General features: G+C 44.3%; 1 protein-coding gene across 1 annotated transcript in view; it reads right to left on the reverse strand.

Moving 5' to 3' along the window:
• DNAH9 (dynein axonemal heavy chain 9) overlaps positions 1 to 25,034 on the reverse strand; it is a 325,287-nt gene that overhangs the window by 178,627 nt on the left and 121,626 nt on the right. Inside the window, exons 29-32 of the mRNA XM_055307050.1 lie at positions 17,300 to 17,457; positions 14,369 to 14,507; positions 12,601 to 12,888; positions 4,934 to 5,144 (exon numbers count right to left, since the gene is read on the reverse strand). Coding sequence (XP_055163025.1) covers positions 4,934 to 5,144; positions 12,601 to 12,888; positions 14,369 to 14,507; positions 17,300 to 17,457 — 796 coding nt within the window. The remainder of the gene's footprint in view (positions 1 to 4,933; positions 5,145 to 12,600; positions 12,889 to 14,368; positions 14,508 to 17,299; positions 17,458 to 25,034) is intronic.

Below are 25,034 nucleotides of genomic sequence, written 5' to 3' on the forward strand. Positions count from 1 at the left end.
AAGAGACTCATTTTACACCTAAGGACACCTACAGCCTGAAAACAAATGGTTGTAGAACTTTTACCATTCAAATGGTCCTCAAAAGAAAGTAGGGGTAGCCATCCTCATATCAGATAAATTAAAGTTTATCCCAAAGACTGTAGTAGAAGATGAAGAGGGACACTATATCATACTTAAAGGATCTATCCAACAAGAGGACCTAATAATCATGAATATTTATGCCCCTAATGTAGGAGCTGCCAAGTATATCAATTAATAACCAAAGTAAAGACATACTTAAATAATAATACACTTACACTGAGAGACTTGAACACGGCGCTTTCTGCAATTGATAGATTTTTTTAAGCACAGCATCTCCAAAGAAACAAGAGCTTTAAATGATACACTGCACCAGATAGATTTCACAGATATTTACAGAACTTTATATCCAAATGCAATTGAATACACATTCTTCTCAAGTGCACATGGAACTTTCTCCAGAATAGATCACATACTGGGTCACAAATCAGGTCTTAACTGATACCAAAAGATTGGTATTGTCCCCTGCATATTTTCAGACCATAATGCTTTGATACTAGAACTAAATCACAAGAAGAAATTTGGAAGGATTTCAAACACATGGAGGTTAAAGATCATCCTGCTAAAAGATGAAAGGGTCAACCCGGAAATTAGAGAAGAATTAAAAAGATTCATGGAAACTAACAAGAAAGAAGATACAACCATTCAAAATCTTTGGGATACAGCAAAAGCAGTCCTGAGGGGGAAATATATCATAATACAAGCATCCATCAAAAAACTGGAAAGAACTCAAATACAAAAGCTAACCTGGCACCTAAAGGAGCTGGAGAAGGAACAGCAAATAAAACCTTCATCCAGCAGAAGAAGACAGTTAATAAAGATTTGAGCAGAACTCACTGGAATAGAGACCAGAACTGTGGATCAGATCAACAAAACCAGGAGTTGGTTCTTTGAAAGAATTAATAAGATAGATAAACCATTAGCCAGCCTTATTAAAAAGAACAGAGAAAAGACTCAAATTAATAAAATCATGAATGAAAAAGGAGAGATCACCACCAATACCAAGGAAATACAAATGATTTTAAAAACTTATTATGAGCAGCTATATGCCAATAAATTAGTCAATTTAGAAGAAATGGATGCATTTCTGGAAAACCACAAACTACCAAAACTGGAACATGAAGAAATAGAAAAACGGAACAGCAATAACCAGGGAGGATATTGAAGCAGTCATCAAAAACCTCTCAAGACACAGAAGTCCAGGGCCAGATGGCTTCCCAGGGGAATTCTATCAAATGTTTAAAGAAGAAACAATACCTATTCTACTGAAGCTGTTCGGAAAGATAGAAAGAGATGGAATACTTCCAAACTCGTTCTATGAGGCCAGCGTCACCTTAATTCCAAAACCAGACAAAGACCCCACTAAAAAGGAGAATTGTAGACCAATATCCCTGATGAACACAGATGCAAACATTTTCAACAAGATACTAGCCAATAGGATCCAACAGTACATTAAGATTATTCACCATGACCAAGTGGGATTTATCCCCGGGATGCAAGGCTGGTTCAACACTCGTAAAGCAATCAATGTGATAGATCATATCAACAAGAGAAAAAACAAGAACCATATGATCCTCTCAATAGATGCAGAGAACCATTTGACAAAATACTTATCAAAACCCTTCAGAGTGTAGGGATAGAGGGAACATTCCTCAGCATCTTAAAAGTCATCTATGAAAAGCCCACAGCAAAAATCATTCTCAATGGGGAAGCACTGGGAGCCTTTCCCCTCAGATCAAGAACACGACAGGAATGTCCACTCTCACCACTGCTATTCAACATAGTATTAGAAGTCCTAGCCTCAGCAATCAGGCAACAAAAAGAAATAAAAGGCATTAAAATTGGCAAAGAAGAAGTCAAACTCTCCCTCTTCACAGATGACATGATACTGTATGTAGAAAACCCAAAAGACTCCAACCCAAAATTGCTAGAACTCATATAGAAATTCGGCATTGTGGCAGGATACAAAATCAATGCCCAGAAATCAGTGGCATTTCTCTACACTAACAATGAGACTGAAGAAAGAGAAATTAAGGAGTCAATCCCATTTACAATTGCACCCAAAAGCATAAGATACCTGGGAATAAACCAGGTATTTAAACCAAAGAGGTAAAACTACAGAACACTTCTGAAAGAAATTGAGGAAGATACAAAGAGTTGGAAAAATATTCCATGCTCATGGATTGGATGAATTAATATTGCAGCATAAGATACCTGGGAATAAACCTAACCAAAGAGGTAAAACTACAGAACACTTCTGAAAGAAATTGAGGAAGATACAAAGAGTTGGAAAAATATTCCATGCTCATGGATTGGATGAATTAATATTGCAAAAATGTCAATGTTACCCAGGGAAATTTACACATTTAATGCAATCCCTATCAAAATGCCATGGACTTTCTTCAGGGATTTGGAACAAATCATCTTAAGATTTGTGTGGAATCAGAAAAGACCCTGAATAGCCAGGGGAATATTAAAAAAGAAAACCAGAGCTGGGGGCATCACAATGCCAGATTTCAGGCTGTACTACAAAGCTGTGGTCATCAAGACAGCGTGGTACTGGCACAAAACAGACACACAGATCAATGGAACAGAATGGATAATCCAGGAGTGGACCCTCAACTTTATGGTCAACTAATATTCAACAAAGCAGGAAAGACTATCCACTGGAAAAAAGACAGTCTCTTCAATAAATGGTGCTGGGAAAATCGGACAGCCACATGCAGAAGAATGAAACTAGACCATTCTCTTACACCATACACAAAGATAAACTCAAAATGGATGAAAGATCTAAATGTGAGACAAGAATCCATCAAAGTCCTAGAGGAGAACACAGGCAACACCCTTTTTGAACTTGGCCACAGCAACTTCTTGCAAGATACATCCATGAAGGCAAGGGAAACAAAAGCAAAAATGAACTATTGGGACTTCATCAAGATAAGAAGCTTCTGCACAGCAAAAGAAACAGTCAACAAAACTAAAAGACAACCTACAGAATGGGAGAAGATATTTGCAAATGATATATCAGATAAAGGGCCAGTTTCCAAGATCTATAAAGAACTCATGAAACTCAACAGTAAAGAAACAATCCAATCATGAAATGGGCAAAAGACAGGGACAGAAATCTCACAGAAGAAGACATAGACATGGCCAACAAGCACATGAGGAAATGCTCCGCATCACTTGCCATCAGGGAAATACTAATCAAAACCACAATGAGATACCACCTCACACCAGTGAGAATGGGGAAAATCAACAAGACAGGAAACAACAAATGTTGGAGAGGATGTGGAGAGAGGGGAACCCTCTTGCACTGTTGGTGGGAATGTGAACTGGTGCAGCCACTCTGGAAAACTGTGTGGAGGTTCCTCAAAGAGTTAAAAATAGATCTGCCCTACGACCCAGCAATTGCACTGCTGGGGATTTACCCCAAAGATACTGATGCAGTGAAACGCCGGGATACCTGCACCCCAATGTTTATAGCAGCAATGTCCACAATAGCCAAACTGTGGAAGAAGCCTCAGTGTCCATTGAAAGATGAATGGATAAAGAAGATGTGGTCTATGTGTACAATGGAATATTCCTCAGCCATTAGAAATGACAAATACCCACCATTTGCTTCAACGTGGATGGAACTGGAGGGTATTATGCTGAGTGGAGAAGTCAATCAGAGAAGGACAAACATTATGAATGGTCTCATTCATTAGGGGAATATAAAAATTAGTGAAAAGGAATAAAGGGGAAAGGAAAGAAAATGAGTGAAAATATCAGTGAGGGTGACAAAACATGAGAGACACCCAACTCTGGGAAAGGAACAAGGGATATTGGAAAGGGAGGTGGGCGGGAGGTGGGGTTGATTGGGTGATGTGCACTGAGGGGGCATTTGGTGGGATGAGCACTGGGTGTTATGCTATATGTTGGCAAATTGAACTTCAATAAAAAAATTAAAAAAAAACCCAAATAGATAAGAAAATAAAGAGAAATAAAAATCACAAAAGAGCCAATTACTAAGGCCAATAAGGAGGAAAAGATGCTAAGCCTCATTAATGGTGAGCAAAATACAAACGAGGGAGGCTGCTCATTAAGTCCCCTTCTTCCAGACCTCTGACTGGAGACCTTGAATTAGAATCCAGGCAGTTGGATTCTGATGCAGTTGGATACTGAGGTAGGAGGCACTCATTCCAGAAGCCACATGGGTTTTAGAAAGGGCTCCTGTCTGCTCAGAGTTTTCTTTTTAGTTCTCTCCCAGTGACAGTGTCCCTTACACACATCTACCAGTGATTCTTACATATTGGAAGATGACTTTGGGGTTTACACCAAGTGAACAGTGGTTTGGGGCCCTCTGAATCCCTATAGATTCTGGTTCTAGGACCCATCTGAGATGAATGGTGATGAATATTTTCATCCAGGCTCGGAGGCCCCATCACTGGCATCCCAGTATCTCCCCATCAGTCCTGGGGCTGTGCAGATAGGAACAAGTGCCTAACTGTGGGATGCCAGGCCATGCTGTGCCACACCTTTGGGAAGGAGCTGTGGAATCTCTCCCCTACTCATGTGTTAAATCCACTGCCAGGCAACGTAGGGACTCTGACTTGTGCTATGCAATCACAGAACCATAGTTGAGAATGCCCTCTCTCATAGAGCAGCTGGAAGGGTCTCCAAGGAGAGAGAATATCCCAAGGACTGAGGTTCCCTTGCAAGCCAAAACTGGGGTCTTCCTTTCTTTGATTCGTTTCATCTCCTTCTCCCAGTCCTAACAGATCAGGCCAGTGTTCTTCCCTCGGAAGTTCACCCTTGGATGTGGATTCAAGCCTGCCCATGGGGCTTTTTTGTGCCAGGGGTATCCTGCTCTTACCATCCTTCCATTCTCTGGTGGCCGGATTGATGATGCCAAAGAGTTCATCGTTTGTGACTGCTTTGGGGTTGAGGTCAGCCCAGACGGGGCGGCGTTTCATGATCTGGTAGGTCTTGTGTAAGGATTTCAGCACCTGAGACTTTCCAGTTCCGGCGCTGCCCACCACGAACACAGAGTGCCGCACTGCCAGGAGCTCCTCCAGCTGGACTATCTGGAGAGACACAAAATTCAGCCAAGGGGATCAACTCACTGACATCCCAACTGCTCTCTGTGCACCAGGTTGGTATCTGAGGTGAGACCTGATGTCAACAGAGGAAAGGTTATTTCCCTCCAGATGTGGGGGTCCCAAATGTGGGGGCAACATACTTATTCATCATTCAATCAGATAATTACTAGTCACCAACTAAGTGCTGGAGAGTGTACCAGATGAGGGAGATTCTGAGAGGACTCTCCTGCCCTCCATGACCTTACAGGCTAATGGGGAAGCATAATAATTGCTCTGATCGAGGTACGTATAAAGTGTGATGGGAACAGATAGGAAGAAACGTTTGCTTTTGTACAGGTAACAGGAATAAGAGAGGCTTTGAGAGGAGGGGGCATTTGAACTAGGACTTTAGAGGTGAGTTGCCAAGAAGATGAATCAGGGGATTTGGAAGCAGAGGTATAACAGCACAAAGCCTTGTGACAGAGCCCTGATGTGGTTGACCAGATGGCCTAATGAGCCAGGCATCAAGGAGCTTCTTAGGAACAATGGTAGCACTGAAGGTCTTATCACACTTGTCCTGGCTTGCCTCCAGGCTTATCTTTCCACACTGTTGTAAGACCCCATTTATAGAAATGAAAATCTGATCATGCCACTGCCATCACTTTGTCCTGTCAATGGTTCTCCATTGGTGATGGAGATTGGCTTAGATCCTTAGATTGGCCTTAGAATCCTTAGATTGGCTTACAAAGCCCTTTTGCAGATTGGCCCAACCAGCTTCCAGTCTTGTCGCTCATCCTGTAGCATGCACATCCCAGGTAGACAGGTGGAGTTCTTTAATGACGTTCTTCCTGAGTTTCCATCTTTCAAGATATGGCATCTTGTTCAGATGTTACTCTTTCTCCTGCCGCCTTCTGGCCAAACCTACATATGCCATAGTCTGCAGTAGATGTGACATACCTATATCCCGGTACTCATCAACCTTGCCATGGTTACTCTCCTTCCTAGTAGATCATCAGCTCATTGAAGGCAGGGAGGACTGGATTTCTTATCTTTTTATTTCCAGTGTCTAGCAGAGAGTCTGGCACATACCAAGCATTGACCAGATATTTGCTGAAAATGTGAAGGATGGCTAGAGAAGCTGGGTGGCCCCTATTGTGAAAGATCTTATACAGCATGGGCTAAGATATTTGAACCTTAATGTAGATCAAGTATATTTTGCACTGTAAAACCCATACTGGCTGAGAAATGTGAATGTAAGAGATAATGTTCTGGATTGTTGACAGTGTGGTAGGACAGTACAAAGATTTTTATTTCTTCTACATTTTAAAAAATGATAAAAAGTAACTTCTCTATTTAAAAAAAAATTAAGTGATTCAGGTGTCAAAATGAAATTCTAGAGCTATATAACCAGGGATCAGTAGGAGAGCGGTACTGCTAACCTCAATATGAAGGTAGCAGATGAATGGCTGTTTGGGGAACAAGATGATTAGTTTCCACCATGGTGAGATAACTTCCTGAGATACTGAGTTTTGTTTTCCACAGCATCATTATTTTTCTCTTCTCTCTCCTAAGCTCTTGCTCTTCCTCTGGTTCAGAGCCCAAAAGCACCCAAAGCAGATTTTGGTTTTGTCCTTCTGGGACTTAACACAGGATATTTCCAGATAAGGATGAGGGAAGCATCAGGAAGGGTTTTGAGTGGAGCTGATATCTAAGCTGATATATGAATGAAAAAGAGCCCCGTGAAGATCCATGGGAGACATTCCAGGTGGAGTGACAGTGAGTACAAAATCATCAGGTTCAGGCTGTAAGCTTGGAGAGCATAAGATCAGCTCAAAGAAAGGTACTGGGTGGGGGGCGGGGAGACGAGTATAAGATGAGATAAAAGAGATAAGCAGGGGTCAGCTATGCAGGAATTGGTACTTAGAATTTTATTCTAAGTACAACAAGAATCATTGGAGGATTTTTAAGCATGAAATTGGCCTGAGGGCATTGCATTAAAAAATGCAGGGGGAGGGAGGGGAGGAGGGAAATGAAGGCAGTACTGTGGTTATTGAATGGAGACTACATTATATTCCTAGATTTTTTTTTTTTCATGAACAGCTACTGACTGTTTCCCTGATCCTGAAAGCCTTAAAATCACTTTCTGGTTCCATCTAACTTCTTTTCATTCATTTCAATAGCATTATTGAGATAGGATTCAAGTACCATAAAATTCACCTTTTGAAAGTGTCCAATCCAATAGGTTTTGAGCCTATTCACAGGACAGTCCAAATCATTACCAGTATTAACATATTTTCTTCACTCCAGAAGGGAAAACCATACCATTACACCCCTGACTCCTATCTCAGCTCTGAGCAGCCCTGACATTCTCCATCTATTAAATTAGACTTTTCTGGACATTTCATTTAAATAGATTTAGAAAAGTATGTGGTATTTTGCGAATGGCCTCTTTCACTCATAATTTTTAAAGGCTCATCTGTGCCATAGGATGTACCACTACACCATCCCTCCTTAGAGCTGAATAAAATGCCATTGTGCAGGTAGATTGCAATTCGTTTATCCATTTATCAGCTGATGAATGCATTATTTCTGTTCTCTATTATGAATCTATCAACTTTTGACAGTATCTTTTGTAAGGTAAATATATAAGTATCCCTATCTTTCCCTTTATCTTTCTTTCTCCTATCTTCTACCAGACACATTATACCTTTACACTGGTATGTTTGATATATTTATATTCTGTTCTGGTCTTATATTTAGACCTTCTCTATTTTCTGCGATTGTAAGGGTTGAAGACGGATCATGGTTGACGTTTTTATGGCTGTGGAGATTTTTCATGACAGAATAAACTGGTTGCCTGGAACCCTTTGTGTTCTCTATGGGCCTAGTGTCATGATTTGACCGAGCATATTCTCAGCATCAAGCCAAGGTCAAATGGAATCAAATAAATCTTTAAAAAATATATCAGGTTATGTTTACTTAAAAAACTATGTGGACCATGATTTTTTTCTTTGGGTGTTCTTAATTGCTTTTTCTTTTCCTTTCTTTTTTTTTTTTAAGATTTTATTTATTTATTCATGAGAGACACACACAGAGAGAGGCAGAGACACAGGCAGAAGGAGAAGCAGGCTCCCTGTGGGGAGCCCGATGCAGGATTCAATTCCAGGACCTCGGGATCACGCCCTGAGCCAAAGGCAGACGCTCAATTGCTAAGCTACCCAGGCATCCCTCCTTTTCTTTTTGTTAAAAGAAAAGACACAAGCTTCAGTCCCCATAACTGAGAAGTTTAATAAAACACATAAAATAGATCAACGTTGATCTATTTTTGCTTTGGATGTAACCATTTTTGAGGTCTTTTCTCTGGAAGTCTGTGTACTTCCGCTGTGGACTTCCGCTGTCCACACTGTGGACTTCCTGCCCTAATTTGGATTGATTGCTTTCTAGGTCCAGTGACACCTAAAATGCTAGGACTTTTTTTTTTTCTTCCTGATTCTGGATTTTTTGAAACTCATTGCATTTTTATTTTTCATCTTCATTTTTCCATAGTATATCCTCAAATAACTTCTCAAAAGGGTGCATAATACGTATTGATATGTATTGCAGGATTATTATAATAGCCAAATTATGGAAACGGACCAAGTATTCATGGGCTAATGAATGGATACAGAAGATGTGGTATATATGCAATGGAATATTATTCAGCCATAAAAAAGAACAGAATCTTGCCATTTGCAATGACATGAATAGACCTAGAGAGTACAATGCTAAGTTAAATAAGTCAGTCAGAGAAAGACAAATACCATATGATTTCACTCGTACATGGAATTTAAGAAGCAAAACAAATAAGCAAAGGGAAAAAGAAAGAGAGAAACAAACCAAGAAATAGAATCTTAGCTATAGAGAACAAACTGATGGTCACCAGTTTGCAGAGGGGAGGGGAAGTGTGATGGGTGATGTAGGTGATGGGGATGAAGGAGGGCACTTGTGATAAGCGCCTGGTGACATATGGAAGTGGTGAATCACTGCGTTGTGTACCTGAAATGAATATTACACTGTATGTCAACTGGAATTTAAGTAAAACCAAAAACAGACACCAAAAAGGGCAAAAAAATTAAAAAAAAATAAAACAGTAAAAAGGGAGTGCTTAAGAAGTAAAATTTAGGACTCTTTGGTAGTATCTTCAATTATCTTCGTTGGTACAGAATTGGTTTTGAAACCATTTCCCTCTGAACTCTGAAGGAATGGTTTCCCCGTCTTCTAGTACCCAGTATTCGTGATGAGAGGCCCCCACGTCATCCTGAACCTCGCCCTTTCCTCGGGTCCCCTGTTCCTACCTCCTTGGTCCATCACCCAACCAGGAAGCTTACTGTTTGCTCTTGACCCCTGACTTCTGAAATCCCATTACGATGTGTCTTTGTAAAAGTCTGTTTGGATCCACTCTTCAGTACTGACTATGCCCCTCCAAACTCCTGTTTCTCCAGTTCTAGAAAGTTCTTTCTAGAATTCCCATTGGTAACATGTTGCACAGAAATCAGTCCTCTCTATGTCATCTTGACTCCTGGACTGTCTCTTTGTGTATTGTATACATTATATTTTGTTATGTACACATTTTATATCTACATATAGACACAAGTATCCCTATCCTTATAAAACATACACATTGAATAAAAATAAATATATACATAAATACATTTTTAAATTATACATACACACATAATTTTGTCCTGGGGTATTTCCTGGACTTTACCTTCCAGTCCTCTCTTTGAATTTTATATCAATGATACATAGAGCTCTTTATAATTCTCTGATAGTTCTTTTTATTATTTTTTTGGAGCATTTCCTTCCCTTTTCATAGGTATTTCTTATTTCATAAGAAGATTCTCTTAATTTTTTTTAAAGGATACTAATTAGAACTTTCAAAATGTTCTCTTCCTTATTCACATCAGAGTCAGCTGCTGTGTGCGTGTGCACGTGTGTGTGTATGGGGGTGTCTGTGTCTGCCTTTGTCTCTTGAGCTGTTGCTTTTCCCAGGATCTGGTGAGCCTCAGGTTTAAATGAAGAGCTGCACTGCATTTTCCAGGAGGCAGGGATGGCTGGATATGCCCACAGTGCCTCTCCAGGATGAGAGCGCATGCATGTGGACAGACGTTGGACTATGTTCTTTCACTTGTGGGTGAGTCAGCAAGTGACTGGCCTCCAGGCTGGGGGGTCCCAAATAGACCAGATCGGCTATAAACTGAAACACCAATACTCCAAGAGCAGTCATAGTTTCCCCCCAAAGAGTTTATTAGATTGTCTTAAACTTTTCTTTCTTGCTGCAGGTTAAAGACCATGCTCTGTCTTCGTAGCAATTTGAGACCGAAAGGGGGAGCAGGGCAATGTGTGGGTGGCTCAGTGGTTGAGCGTCTGCCTTTGGCTCAGGGTGTGATCCTGGGGTCCTGGGATCAAGTCCCACATCGGGATCCCCACAGGGAGACTGCCTCTCCCTCTGCCTGTGTCTCTGCCTCTCTCTGTGTGTCTCTCATGAATAAATAAATAAAATCTTAAAAAAAAAAAAAGGAGACAAGAATATAGGGAGTCAGGTGGAAAAATTACAGGGTAAACTGACTTAATGATCTCCCCCTTGGCCATTTCCAGTTCTCTTTCTCTCCCTGTCCTCCTTCACTACCAACTCCAAGGCTAAGGCATTACCAGGGTTCAGCGGGGCAGACTGGCTGCCTCCAGGGCCCTCCTCTCCTGAAGCCCCTTCTAAGTGGATTCTGGCCCTCCTGCCATGCGGGATCTGTCAACCCATTTTCATCCTTTTTCCAGGAACTGACTGAACTCTCCCCTTCCAGTTTCTACACTTCAAATTCTTTTTTCTCAAAAGATGAATTTATAGTATTGCTTTTAGGGATCTCAGGATGACACCTGAAAGCAGAGCCTCACTAGGCGTTTCTGATGAACTTTCAGGAGGTCAGATGGACAGCACGAATGAAAAGCCAGTAGAAAACACCATCTGTCCCAAGAACAGGGAGTATCGTCTTAGCAGAGGAGTATCATCTTAGCAGAGGAGCAGAAAGCAGTCATGAAAGGAGAGAGAGAAAGGAGGACACAGAATGTGCACCAACTGACAAACAAATAGGAAAGGTAAGATTCTGAGTAGGAAAAAAATGGAGAAAATGGGGAGGTAGGGTCACGTTGCCTTAGCAGACCAGAGTGTCTGGGAGGATGTGGGCTGTTCTGATGGCAAGTCCTCAGCCCCAGTGTCTTGGGTATCAGGAGCCTCATTGGGTTTAACTGCCCTCCAGAGAAGGGGCATCTCTTAGGATTGGAGCCTTTAAGAGGAAAGCACTCAGTCTGGCATTCAAGGCCCTTTATATCATGGTCCCATATTACCCTTTGAGTCCTATTGTTCACTCCCTGCCCCCATACCTTTCTCCCTAGCAATGCCGGATTTCTTGTTGCTGCATAAACAATCTCTGTGTTTCTCCATCCAACTCTTCACCAACCCTTGGCCTCTACCTAGAAGGCCCTCAGGCCCATCTCTACCTTGACAAAGTCTATCCTCTGCACTTGGGAGGAGGGAGGCTGGGTGTGGGGATGGTGGACAGGCAAAACCAATCAGAGCTGGGAAGGACCAGGTCAACATTTTGTTTTCCTCTGTGAAATGGAAGCTCAGAGCTAGAAGCAGACGCTGATTTGCATACAGCCAGGGCTTAATCTCAACCGACTGTATTGTATTACATTCTAGAAAGGCCTCCCAGAGTGGTATAGAAGGAATGTGCCCCCCAGGTGGTAACCTCCTCAAGGGGGAGCACGTTGTCTCTCAAGCAATGCTCAGTGGAGTATCCTGTAGAAGTAATGGTGGCCATTGTCCTCATCTATAAAGTGCCTCATCTGCTCCATTGACCTCACAGGTTGTGGGGAGTTCAGACAGGATACATAACATAAAGGCAGTTGTGAACGTCTATGGTGGTGTTCATAGGATCCCCAAAGGTATTACTGCACAGGAAAAAAATCTATCCATGTCCTCTGTACATCTCGGGGTGGGGGATGTTATTCTGCCTACCGCCCTCAGGTTTTCTTGTGAGAAAACTTGTCCTTGATCACTTCAAAATGTTTACAAGCTCAGAAAAATGCATAAGAACCAACATGGCTTCCATATTGTACCACTGTCAGTTCTCTCTAATCATATCTGAAGTAATTCACAGGAAAAAAAATATGTGCTAGAGCAGAATGGACTGGAGTTAGTCCTCTATTGGATCATGAGCTTTCTGATGGTAGGGGTGCCATCTTTCCCTTGTATTCCCCACCACACATTCCCCATTGTGGGTGCCCCAGGAAAGAGCTCTTGAAATGAATTATTACTAGGTAGATACATATTTATATATCTAAAGCAATCCTTTGGATTAAGGATGACCCATTATCCAAGAAAATCATTAAAGGACAAAAAAATCTTGAGAGGGAAACCCCCAAATACCTTGAGTACAAAGCTGTCCTCAGCCTGGAGCTTCAGGTCCACCACCGCCTTCCTAACCAACGCTTCAAAGTTGAGGTCTCTCCTCCGAGGGACATCCAGGGCAGGAAAGAGGTCCCCAATCAGGCCCATGAACACTGGTATGTCATCGGTCACAATCTTGGGGATGTTGAAATCTCGCAAGGAGCGCATCAGGACTTGGTCCTCAGGGCGGTCAGGGTCTCCTCGCTTCAGGGATCCTGCCACCACCAACACAGACTTGATGGCCCGCAGGCCCCAGTCATAGTGATCCTGGAAGGTGGCACAGGTCAGGCAGGTGTGCTGAACATCACATGCTAGTGTTTATAAAATTATGGGCAGGTCGGAGGTGCCTGGGTGGCTCAGCAGTTGAGCTTCTGGCTTTGGCTCAGGTCATGATCCCAGGGTCCTGGGATTGAGTCCTACTTCGGGCTCCCTACTTAGAGCCTGCTTCTCCCTCTGCCTGTGTCTCTGCTTCTCTCTGTGTCTACCATGAATAAATATATAAAATATTTTTAAAAATTATAGGCAGGCCACTTATGAGGCCAAGCTGGAAGCTCAGGAAAGGACCAATGACACAGAAGGTCGTAGTCACAGATTCCAGCTCCTGGTCTGGCATTAGCTACTTTTCTAACTCTGATGACAACAAAGAAGCCCCAGAGCATACAGGGGGCTGGGGGCCAGGGAAACCAAACAGAACCACTTTCAATGTGTCTGGCTACTCCTTGCCCATTTAGAGAGTGGAAGGGTATCTAGGGGGAAGCCATGTTAGCTCTTAGAGATGGTCGAGGCTGAGCTCACATGCTCTACACCCAGGAAGCCTTCAGAGTCTCTGAGAAAAGTAGTTAAAGAATAATTACTAGTAGCAGGGTGCCTGGGTTGCTCAGTTGGTTAAGTGTCTGCCTTCTGCTTGGGTCATGATCCTGGAATTCCGGGATTGAGCCCCATGTTGGGCTCTCTGCCCAGTGGGGAATCTGCTACTCCCTCTCTCTCTCAAAAAAATAAATAAATAAAAAATCTTTAAAAAGAAGAATTACTAGTAGCAACTAGTAAAGGCAGTTCCAGGAGTTTAAGCAAGAGGCAGGGGTGCTTAGATATAAAGTGGTAGGAAGAAAATGAGATGGATTTGAGAGATATCCAGAGGGTGAAATGAATAAGAGTTCATCCACGATTAGACATAGGGCTGCAGAGAAGAAAAGTGTCGAGGATGACTTCCAGCGTTCCAGAACTAGCCAGTGAGTAAGTGATGGTTTTGCGCACTGAAGCACTGTGTGCAGAAGTTGGCTGGGGTGAGGATCAGCTGGGAGATGAGCTTTAGATGCTGAGCTGGAGCTGCTTTTCCTGCACTCAGGGGGAGCTGTGGTATAGCTGCTGAACATACAGGTTTAGAGTTCAGAAGAGAGGTTCAGGGTGGATTTGTGAGTGTCAGTCTCTAGCCGGGAAGTCAGTGGTGGTGGGGAACCGACCAATAATACAATGAACAAGGGGTCTGGGAAGCAAGGAGAAACAGGAGAGGTTTTTAAAGAAATCCACCTGGGACAGATTTTATAGGGCTGAGTGCACCCATGCTATGGCAGCAAAGGTAGTCCTAGTAAGAGAGCCCTGAAGGGAGGAGAAGCTTTAAATTCAGAGCTTTTACTATTCTTATGGGCACACTGACTCTCTGTGAGAAGGCTTTCATGTCTCCCTACTACACTGGGCAGAGCTGGGCAATTACACCTGACAGGTGGTCTGGCCAAACTAGAGAGAGTACCTGTTTAGAGAGCAGCTCTTTGCACAACTGGTAAAGGGTGATGAACTTTCTGGCTAATGATCGTGCTTCAATGAATCCTTCTGCCACCAGCATGATCTCGCAGATCAACTCAAAGTCTGGAACCACCATTGCACAAGGCCTGTGAATGGGGAAACAGAGGGCCAAGATGGTTTCCCAACCACAGTCGAAGGGGCGGGGGTGCTTGGAAGACAAGTGACCCTGGCTGAGATCATGGACAGAGGCATCTGTGAGTATAAACACTCAGTCCTTCCCAATAGTTTCATCTAAGATTTCCAATTCAGGGATGAGTTGACAAAGGATAAAAGACATGAACTTTCTTGACCAAGGTGACGGATGATGGTAGCAGGAAGGGGCAGGGTTGGGGTTACAGCTCATCTTGCAACTTGGGGTCAATATACCTTACACAGGCATGGCTTGGTCAAGCTTTAGTAAGTAGTAATTTATTCGGTCAGTTCCTTATATAATAGATTAGGGGCTAAGGTTGAGGAATTGGGTCTCTTCTGGGGTCTACAAGGATCTACTCCTCATTTTCAAAACGTATGTCTCCTCCAAGCCTATACACTTGGGGCTCATTCTGTGCTTATGCGCATAAAAATATAAATAAATATCTAACACTGAGGTCTAAAGTAAATACCTATTAACCCCATCTTGCCACAAAATGCATATATGAGGGGTGCCTGGGTGGCTCAGTTGGTTAAATGACTGATTCTTTATTTTGGTTCAGGTCCTAATGTCAGCATCAGGCGATTGAGCCCCACCCTCAGGCTGCATGCTCAGCACAGAGTCTGTTTGGAATTCTCTCTCTCCCTCTCCTTCTGTTCCTCTCCCTGCCCATTCTTACACGAGCACACCCTCTCTCTCTTTCTCTCTCTCTAAGATAAATAAAATCTTATTAAAAATGTCATATATGGGAATACAGAGGGGAATTTTTATCTATAAGGATTTACTGTGATTCCCCCCCCCCATAGCCTAGAAACATTTGATTTTTAAATTACGTATTTTTAAAATTAATTTATTAAGTCAATAACAGGAGCCTAAGGTTGTTTACATTTCTTTAACCACATTTTCCCTACACCGATGCAAAATTTTCAAAAGCATATCATTCAAGAACATTTTTCCTCTAAATTTGACAGCGTATTCAAATTCAAAGGAGCAACCACACACTTAGAATCTCAATTATTTTGCAACCTGAACTAAGGTTAAGTATGCATTCATACAACAGAATGCAATAGGGCCATGGAAAATAATGCTATGGAAGGAAACTATTTTGTGGCATGGGGAAAATATTCGTTAACAAAGGCAGGATACTAATTTATATAGAGTCTTATGCCAAGTGTGACAAAGAGATACCCTGCCCACCAGATATTGGAAGGGAGAATGCCAAAAGGTTGTAACTATCTCTGGATGACAGCATTCAAACAAGAGGAGGAGAGGTTCTGGAGGTGGACTGTTTGGGCTCTAACCCCTGTTCTCTGGCTCGCTACTTGGTCTGCGAGCGAACCCTAGTGACTACAGTTCCCACCCTGGGCAATTTGCTGCCCTATTTTCCCCCTGCACAAAGGGTGATACTAGTAGCACCCACCTCACTGGGTTTTGTGAAAATGAAGTAACAAAGTAGATGTTTGTATTTATTTATTTTTTTTTACAAATATTTTTCTCCCTCCCCTCCCAACTTTCTGGATAAATGTTCCCTTTAAATTTGGGGCAGGGGGGTGGTGTGGAAATGTAAAGAGTCGTTCTTACCAGGGTGATAATCCACTTGCGTTAATTGTTTGTAAACGCAAGGCTCACTAAATACTTTGTGCAAGCCAAGAGCAAGTGATATTCCATGCCACCCCTTCAGGCAGCCTGGTGATGTTCCAATAAGCTCTTGGCTAACATGGGCACTGGCCTGGAGGGGGGCAGGTATGTCCACACCACTCCTGTGATGCAGGAATTTGCCACCGCATAAGTGCACAGGGACTGGACTGAGGGACGAAATGCACAGGGACCTCTCTAGGGGGCTCCTGGGCTTCACGTCCCCAACAGAGCAAGGGCTCTGGCTCCCAAGAGGAGGCTGACCTCTGTGTCACAGCTCCTGTGGCCTGTCTTAGATGATGATCCAGGAGGCGGAAAAATCAGAAACCATGAGGTACCTCTTTTGGTTGGGCTGAAATCTCTTTCCTGAGAAAAAAGAACGGAGACTCCCTCCAGCCCCTTCTAGAAAATGGATTTGCGTTTTCTTATCACAGTAAAAAAGATGTAAAAGCATGGCAATATCCACTGGTGGCAAAGGTGAAATAAAAGAGGTGTTCTTGTGCATGGCTACTAGGAGCGTAACTTGGCACTAGTCCTTGTAGAAAGCAATTTGTCAGTGTGTATCAGGAGCCTTAAAAAGGTGCCTCCCTGTTAACTCAGTGATTCCACTTCTGGGCAGCTAGCCAAAGAAAATAACTATGCATAGAGAAAAAAAAAAGGACTTATGTACAAAGATGTATATTGCAGCATTACGTGTAAATTTATTTTAAATGTTAGAAGCACTCTTAATATTTAAATATGGGGGACCACTTAGTGATACCATGGACTGCGCACTTGGTATAATAAAACGTAGTCGTGAAATGAGATTTCTTATGAATATCTAACAGAAGAGATGATTTATGATAAGATTATGATAGAGTATGAAATGGAAAAAAAACAATAGGAAAGTGTGTGTAGACCACAAATGCATGACTTTAAAATACTCATATAGAGAACAGAATACAACAGAGCAAGAAATAATTTTACTGGTGATAACGTGAAAGGTGGTTTTATAAACTCTACTTTTTTATATGTTCTAAATTTCTTCCAATATATGTGCCATACATTTTAAGCGGAGAAAAACAGAAGAGGCTTCTCTCTTGGGTCCTTGCATAGGGCAGAGCTGATGCTCACCTGAAAAGAGCCTTGAGATTCTCTGGAAGTTCCGTGCGGCCAGCGTAACCCGGGTTCATGGTGATGAAGATCCCCACCGAAGGTTCCAGGCTAATCTCCTCCCCAAGGAAGTTGAACCGTTGCTTCTTATCTCGGATTGCATCTTGAATGCTTTTTACCTGGTGAATGAGTCAACAGAAAAGGTCTCCACTGTGCTCCGGGGGTGGAGCAGTAGGTAAGGCTGGGAAGCATGGTTATGCCCAGTGCAGACACCTGCTCTATGGCCCCTTTCACTGAAGCATGGGCACAGTGACTGCACCCTGGACCCTCTGCTAATGAGCATGGGGTGCCCGTCTGAAAGAAATCTGGTCTCCCATGCCCATATTTATAACAGCAGTGAAGGGGTCGGGCGTGAACAGCAAATAGGTGTCTAACCCCACTGACCTCCCACCAGGCACCGTTCTGAGTATTTCTACATGTTAATTCATTTGCTCTTCACCATAATCCTTGAAGCCCATTTCTCTATGATGAAACAGAAGCACTGAGTGGCTGGGTAGCTTGCCTGACCTTGCTCAGGTCCTAAGTGGTGGGTTCTGGACTTGAATCCAGGCAACTTGTCTACTGCATGATGGATAGAACACCAGGACCTACCTCCTAGGCTGGTTCTAAGGATTAAATGAAAGAAAGCCTATGAAGAGCTGAGCACACAGAAAATGCTTAAAAACAGCAGCTAACACAGAAATTGTTACTGTGGTCCTCAGCCTGGCTTACCTCCTCAGGCTATGTCTCTAGAACACATGGCATAATCACAGCTCACCCCTTTAGAGATTGCACATCCTTAAATGGCAAAGCAAGACTGGAGCCACATCCCCAAGGGCTATGAGTACCTTTCTAAAGTCAGACTTTTGTCTTAATTGTGTGGATTTAAGCTGAAGCTTGACCTGGTCGGCTCTACATTCTAGAATGCTATTAACAGCAGTGGGGAGAGATACAGAAACAAAATCCCCATTTTCACACATGGTGCTTTGGAAAGGCATATGCAACAATGATGAGCAACAGCAGGAGTGAAGATAAGAGGGGCATGCTGTTCAGGGAGGCCCCAGAGTGTATCTGAGTATCTCTAGCCATTCGGGGCTCCTGAAAGCTGAGGGGCCAGTGCAAGGTCTTGAAAGAGCTCCAATCATGTTGGCCATGGGCAGGTGTTTAGAATAGTTGAGGATTCTGTGCAGATTGGGCTGTAGGTATGTGTGTGTATGTGTGTGTGTGTGAGAGAGAGGGACAGATATAAACAGAGAAGGACAGACAGAGCTGGAGGATTTATGAGACATACAGACATGGAGAGACAGCAGGAGCCTAAGTAAAAGAGAAAGACACCAGGCAGCTGGACCATCCTTCATGGAGTGGGGCTCTCCCGAGCACCTGGCAGGGCAGCACCCACCAGAATGGGTGACAGGTCTACAGGTGACAGGTGAATGAGGATTCAGCTCCTTTCTCAAAGTGAAGCTCTAAAGACCAAATGCATTTGAGCTCATGGAGTTAGAGACTAAAATTTCTTTTCTGCATAGAGAATGGCAATGCCGTGTGTCAGAGGTGATCTCCAGCACGGCACGCACAGCGGTGCTCACAGGGCAGCCCTACACAGCACCTCCTGCCTCCCCATCACCCCCCAGCTTATGAAGGTGGTGAGGAAGGGGCTCTCCCCAATGGTCCCAGTCCTTCCACCTATAAAATACACCAAATGCTCATCACCATCTTATAGGGTGGGGAAGGGAGTTTCATTGCCATTTACTGATTGCTTTGATACCCTTGGGCGAAGGCCAGAGCCCAGGACCGTTTTGCTTCCCTCCTGTAGGATCTGAGGCCTCTGTCCTCCCATGTAAAAGTCTGTAGGGGGTGCTCCTGAGGCAGAGTATGGAGCAGATGCAAGGCCACAGTTAACGCTGGGGCATCAGTGCTAGTAGCAGGCTCTGTGAGCAGGGCTCTTCTGGGACAGGACAGAAGACTGTGTGCCTGGCACCTTCTCATCACCTTAGTGGCAATCAGGGTCCATGGGGATGAGTCACTGCAATGCAGCGGGTGGGGTCCAGGAGGCCCCAGTAAAGTCCAGAGGTCCTTCAGGATGTTGGGAAGAGGCAGGAGAGGCAGGTGGGCTGGGATCACATGGATTACACCGCAAGCCCAGCAAGGGGGATTCTCAAACACAGGTAGGCATAAATGGATACCAAAGGGGCCAAGCCACTCTTCACTCAAGGGGGTCCATTATTTCTCTGCTAAAACTCATCACTTTAAAAGATTTTAAACCCACAGGGAATAACAAAAAGAAAAAGAATAGCTGACGTTTACCGACCACTTGGTATGTACCAGGCACTTCTCTGAGTATTTTAGGTGAGTCATCCCATCCTGTGAAGTCCTCTCAGTAACTGTACGAGATGGGCAGATCCTCATTTTATAGATAGGGAAACTGAGCCAGAGGCAGTTAAGAAGCTGTGCTGCAGCTATGCAAGATGCTGGGTTTAGGGAGACTACGACAGGGGTATGTGGGGACTCTATGCTATTTCTGTAATTTTTCTATAAGTCTAAAATTGTTAAAAATAAAAAGTTGCAAGAGAAAAAAAAAAGAAACTTGCCAGCTGTCTAACAGTTGGTGGGTGGGGCAACCCAAGTTACCAACCAGGCAATCTGGTGCCAAAGCACATGCTCTTATTAGCCACTTTCCAAACCTCCTTTTACCAGGACACTGTGCCAGCCACATGGCTCCTCATTGAATATATACCTTTCAGGGGAATTTTGTTTTACTCTAAAAATAATCATGTTATAATTTAGAGGCATATGTTTCCATGAAGTAAGAAAAGTGTATTTGCCACTCGCTAAAGAAAACAAACAAACAAAAAACGCTATGTAGAAACCGATGTTCTTGCCTGGGGGTGACTGTGCACCTGCCCTCCCCAGGGAACATCTGGCCACAGCTGGGGACATTTTTGTTGTCACAAGTAGTGGGCGAAATTTCTGGAATTATCAGGCTCAAGGCATTGAAAATGCCAAAGTTGGGAAAACCGTGGTCTGCAGAATGTTTTCCCAATGAGGAAATTGAGGGTAAGAAAGTATAACTGATTTGTCCACCATTCCACGGCTTGTGGCCCTGGGGCCTCCTGAATTCCCATGCAAATTCATAGCCCCCCACCCCACCCCAGATCGGATCACCCAATCAGAAATTCTGGGGTGGGGCCCAGCTAACTAGTAAGCCCTGGGATTATAGTAAACCCTGACAAGTAAGATTTGGATATCTGCCCAGTTCAAAAACCACTGCGGTCCAGTTAATTCTTGTGTTTCTGCTCATCCTGGCTGCTACCCAGCTGTCCCCATCAGAGCTGCATATAGGCTCCACCCCCTCAGTACACCTGCTTCCTCCACTCCCTCTGCCCCACCTACCCTGGGGAGGAAGATGTGTCTCTGTGGCCTGCTAACCCAGGCTAACCCAAGCCTCACAGCCTTCCAGATGTTTCCTTCACTTGCCAGTCCCCCTCTTAGCTCCAGTTCTCAGCATCTGCTGGACATGAGAACCATGTGGACGTGGTTCTTTCAAAACAAAAGTGTTTCTTTTCAAAACCAAACCTGATGCCTAGGTCCTGTCCCAGACCAATGAAACCAGAATCTTTGGGGATGGAGACAGTGTGTTTGTGCATTGCTACGGGCACTTCTACTGTGTCACCAGGGTTGAGGGGCTGGAGCCAAGGGCAGCATGTCCCTAAATTTAGTACGAAACCCAGGGGATTGTGCAGAAATGCAGACTGTGTCACAGCAGGGCTCTGGTGGGTCTGGATCTGCATTTCTAACAGGCTCCTCAGGGAAGTTGAGGCTGCTGGCCCATTGAGTGCCCCAGCCAAGAGACCCGACTGCCCCCTTCCCATTTCAGGACCCTCCACTGGCCCTTAGCCAGATGGGCCCACTTGCCCTTCCAGCGCCACAGTCTTAATCAGGGAGCTTGCTTTCTGCCTGATGCTTTAGATGGGTGGGTAGGTTTTACCTCTATCTCGGGCCAGCCCCATATCCTGCAAAAGCCATGTGTGCCTGTCTGACCATGAGAGCCCAATGGGGTATCTTAAGAATGAGGCCTTTCTCTTCCAAGACTGGAAACTGGTAAACACAGAGGGCTCCAGCCCTACGTCTTCCCACCCAGGCTGGGGCCTTGTATCAGACACACTCATGAAGGGTAACAGTCATACCATCTTTCTTGTAGGTGATAGGTTTTAAAGAGGTCATCGGCTAGCTCTGAGCTACCTGAACCCACTCAGCTTCCCCATGCCCCTCCAACCATCCCCTTATGTTCTAGGGAAGTAAGTCCACTCTGTGGTCCAGACTTTGCCCCCAGATGCCATGTGTTATTAAAATCCTGCCTGGCTCATTCCATGCTGCTCTCTGCAAAAAGCAGATTGGAATCTGCTGCCTTCAGGAAGTACAACCCACTCACCACTTTTTACATTAAGAAAAAATTTCCGTGTTTTTACCTTAGACCTTACACTCCTCTATAAAGGGTGTTACGTGGGAAGCTCCCTTGGTTCCGAGACTCTAGCATTTGGCACTCTGAGTCCTTGGAACACTGCTATGGTGACCTCCCAAGACCTTGCTAACCGATCTGCTGCTTCTAGCTGCTTCCTGCCTCGGCCCAGCACCCTTGTGCCATGGGGAACGAAGGCACATGGCAGAAATGCCTGGCCAGGGAGGCTGGAGGGAGAAGGTGGTGGAGTGTGTCCTGCTGACACACGCCCTTGGGCCCAAAGGCCTAGTGAGCTGATTGCAATGGTATTGGCAAAATTCTGGGGGAGGGGGGGAAGACTAAGTAGTACTTCATACATCTTTAAGACAGCAGAGTAATTGCTCTTGGAATTGTCCCACTTATTCCCATCGTATATGTAATTCTGCTCAACCACTCTGACAGAGACACGAAAATACCCACCTGCAAGAACCCCGGAGCACACGCACTTTTGTAGAAGTTACTGGGAGAGGAACCCAGACAGGCAAGGAGCTGGGAGGAGGAGAGGGGATGACGAGGCAGAGTCACAGCTGGTATGGCTTTGGAACCAATATGCCAGCCTGGATGGCTGTGTGAATAATTAAGTGTAATTTTCTCCTTGGGCGGGTATAGGATTTTAAGTGGAACAGACTCAGATTCTGCCCCGACTATTGTCAGACCACTTGTTTGAGACGATCTCTCCTACGGGTGTGCTCCTAGCCTGGAGTGTGAAAGCACCAGGGAATTCTGGGTTGAATTTATTTCATTTAATTCCAGAAGCAAAAAGGAACTGACCTTGCAGAACCTGCTAGGACATCCTATTGGGCAGCTTCAAAATAAGGCGAATTCACATTGTTTATCTATTGTGCACTGGGGACAATGGCTATTGAATACTGCCTCGTCAATTAAGACACTAAGTTTGGGAAGATGGTCTGAGATTGGGCCAGCTGAGGAGTGAAGGGTGTTGAGGAGGGCGGTGAGACCTGGGTGTGGACCCTCTTTCCCTGCTCCATGTCTCCTGGTCTTCCACTACCCTTCAACCTGTGTTCTGCAGTGCTCAGGTAATAATAACAGTAACCACCACCACCATCATCATCATGACCATCATCATTACCACCACCATCATGGTCCCCATCATCATCATGGCCACCATCACCATCATCTTACTACCACTATTTTCATACCATCATCATCACCACCATGACCATCATCACCATGATCATCATTATCATGACCATTATCACCACCAATATAACCAACAGCACTACCACCCCCATCACCACTAACATCACCACCACCACTACTACCACCACCACAATCACCACCATTACCGCCACCACAATCATCATAGAGACTAATATTTATTGCATGCCTACTAGCTGTAGGGCTTTAAATGCTCCACACGTATTAACTTATTAAATAATTATTACAACCGCATCTAGTAGGTACTATTATTAACCCTCTTTACAGATGTGGGACTTGAGATATGGACTCGCCCAAAGTCACACAGCTGGTAAGTGGCAGAACCAGAGTTGAACACTGGCTGTGTGGTTTCAGACATGACCTATACACATGACCACTTCCCCACCCCCTTGCAGGGTTCACCCCACCCTACAAGAACCTGTTTCTTTGAAGATCCCAGTTGCATGTGGGATTGCTCCTATAATCTCTGGAGCCCAAGATGAACTCTATGCTGATCCTAGTTGGCTCTCACTGCTTCCTGCTGGCTCTTCCCCAGGCTCCTTGGAGGGACACCGTGAAATGGCCCTTTGGCAACCCCACAGCACTGAGCACTGTATTGGGTCCACCATAAATGGTCCTGGATTTCAGCAAGGGCAGTCATGGCAGTGCAACCTGGCTGGTGAGGACAAGAAAAGCCCTCTGCAATCTGGGGCCAGTAGCCAGAAAAGAAGATGCAGAAACTCCTAACAGCAGAAATGAAAGAGCGGGACTTTATAGCATGTAGAATAACAGAAGATGGTGGGCAAGAAGTAGAAAAGATGGGTGGTATATGAACTGTCAGGTATCTGCAGTGGAAGAAACAAGGAGGAAACTCCAGGTACAAGATATAATGATAATTATAATCCCAATATCCAAGGCTACAAAGAGCTTATGCTTCTGTCCCAACTCTCAGAACCATCCTAGGCCTAGAATTAGTACTCTGAGAAAGCTCTATTTTATTCGTGTTACTCCACACCTTCTTTCCCCAAATTCACACAGACCTGGAAGGGGCATTAATCCTGGTTCTTCTAAGTTATGAAGTGACCACACAGAGATGAAGCAGTCAGTGGCATGCTTTTTGGTCCAGCTCCCAAGTTGTTTCCTTTCGTTTTTTTTTTTTTTGTTTGTTTTGTTTTGTTTTTTATGAGTTGCCAACTTTCAGAAACCTGGAGGTTTTTTTTTTTAAGATTTTATTTATTTATTCATGAGATACACACACAGAGAGAGAGAGAGAGAGAGAGAGAGAGGCAGAGACACAGGCAGAGGGAGAATCTGGCCCCATGCAGGAAGCCCGATGCAGGACTCGATCCTGGGTCTCCAGGATCACACCCTAGGGTGAAGGCGTCGCTAAACCGCTGAGCCACCCAGGCTGCCCTGGAGTTTTTTAAATAAAAATCTGGACTTTCAGCTTCTCTTTAAAATTCAAAAAATCTGGCAACACTGACATATTCTGACAAGGCAGAGGCGTGCTGGTAAATGTTTAAGAACCAGCTCACCGGGAAAACAAAATGCCCCTGATTTGTAGGATTTGCCACTTTCTGCTGGGAAAATGCTCCCATCACTGCTGATTTTAAGCCATCGATGTGAGAGCACTGAAACGCTCGCAATCAGCTCCCATGAACCATGCTAGTCAAAGGTTTCCAAGGGAGTATTCTGGCCACCTATTTAATTTACTGCTGCTACCAACTCCTATCGAATCAAATAATCCAAAAGAGGGAAAAACATACATCACCATTGGGAATGAGAGAAGGACCCACAGTTTTGCAACTTGTGAGGGCTTCACCAAGAAGCAGTCCAGACAAGAATCCATGAATGAGAGCACCAATCAGCTGTCCATCACAAGGGATGGAAAGCCTGACTACCTTGGGGGGAGGGCGAAGTGAAGGGACCCTGCAGAGCCTCCCAGCCACTTATGGCTCCCAGTGCCAAGTGGAGGTGAAGGTGAGCCATGGAATCGGTAGATGGTGTGAGCTCTGCCAGTGTTCCACCTCAGGGTGGCCTCAGCACCTGCTCACGGCTCCAAGT

The sequence above is a fragment of the Nyctereutes procyonoides genome, unplaced genomic scaffold (assembly GCF_905146905.1).
Source record: "Nyctereutes procyonoides isolate TBG_1078 unplaced genomic scaffold, NYPRO_anot_genome, whole genome shotgun sequence".
NCBI lineage: Eukaryota > Metazoa > Chordata > Mammalia > Carnivora > Canidae > Nyctereutes > Nyctereutes procyonoides.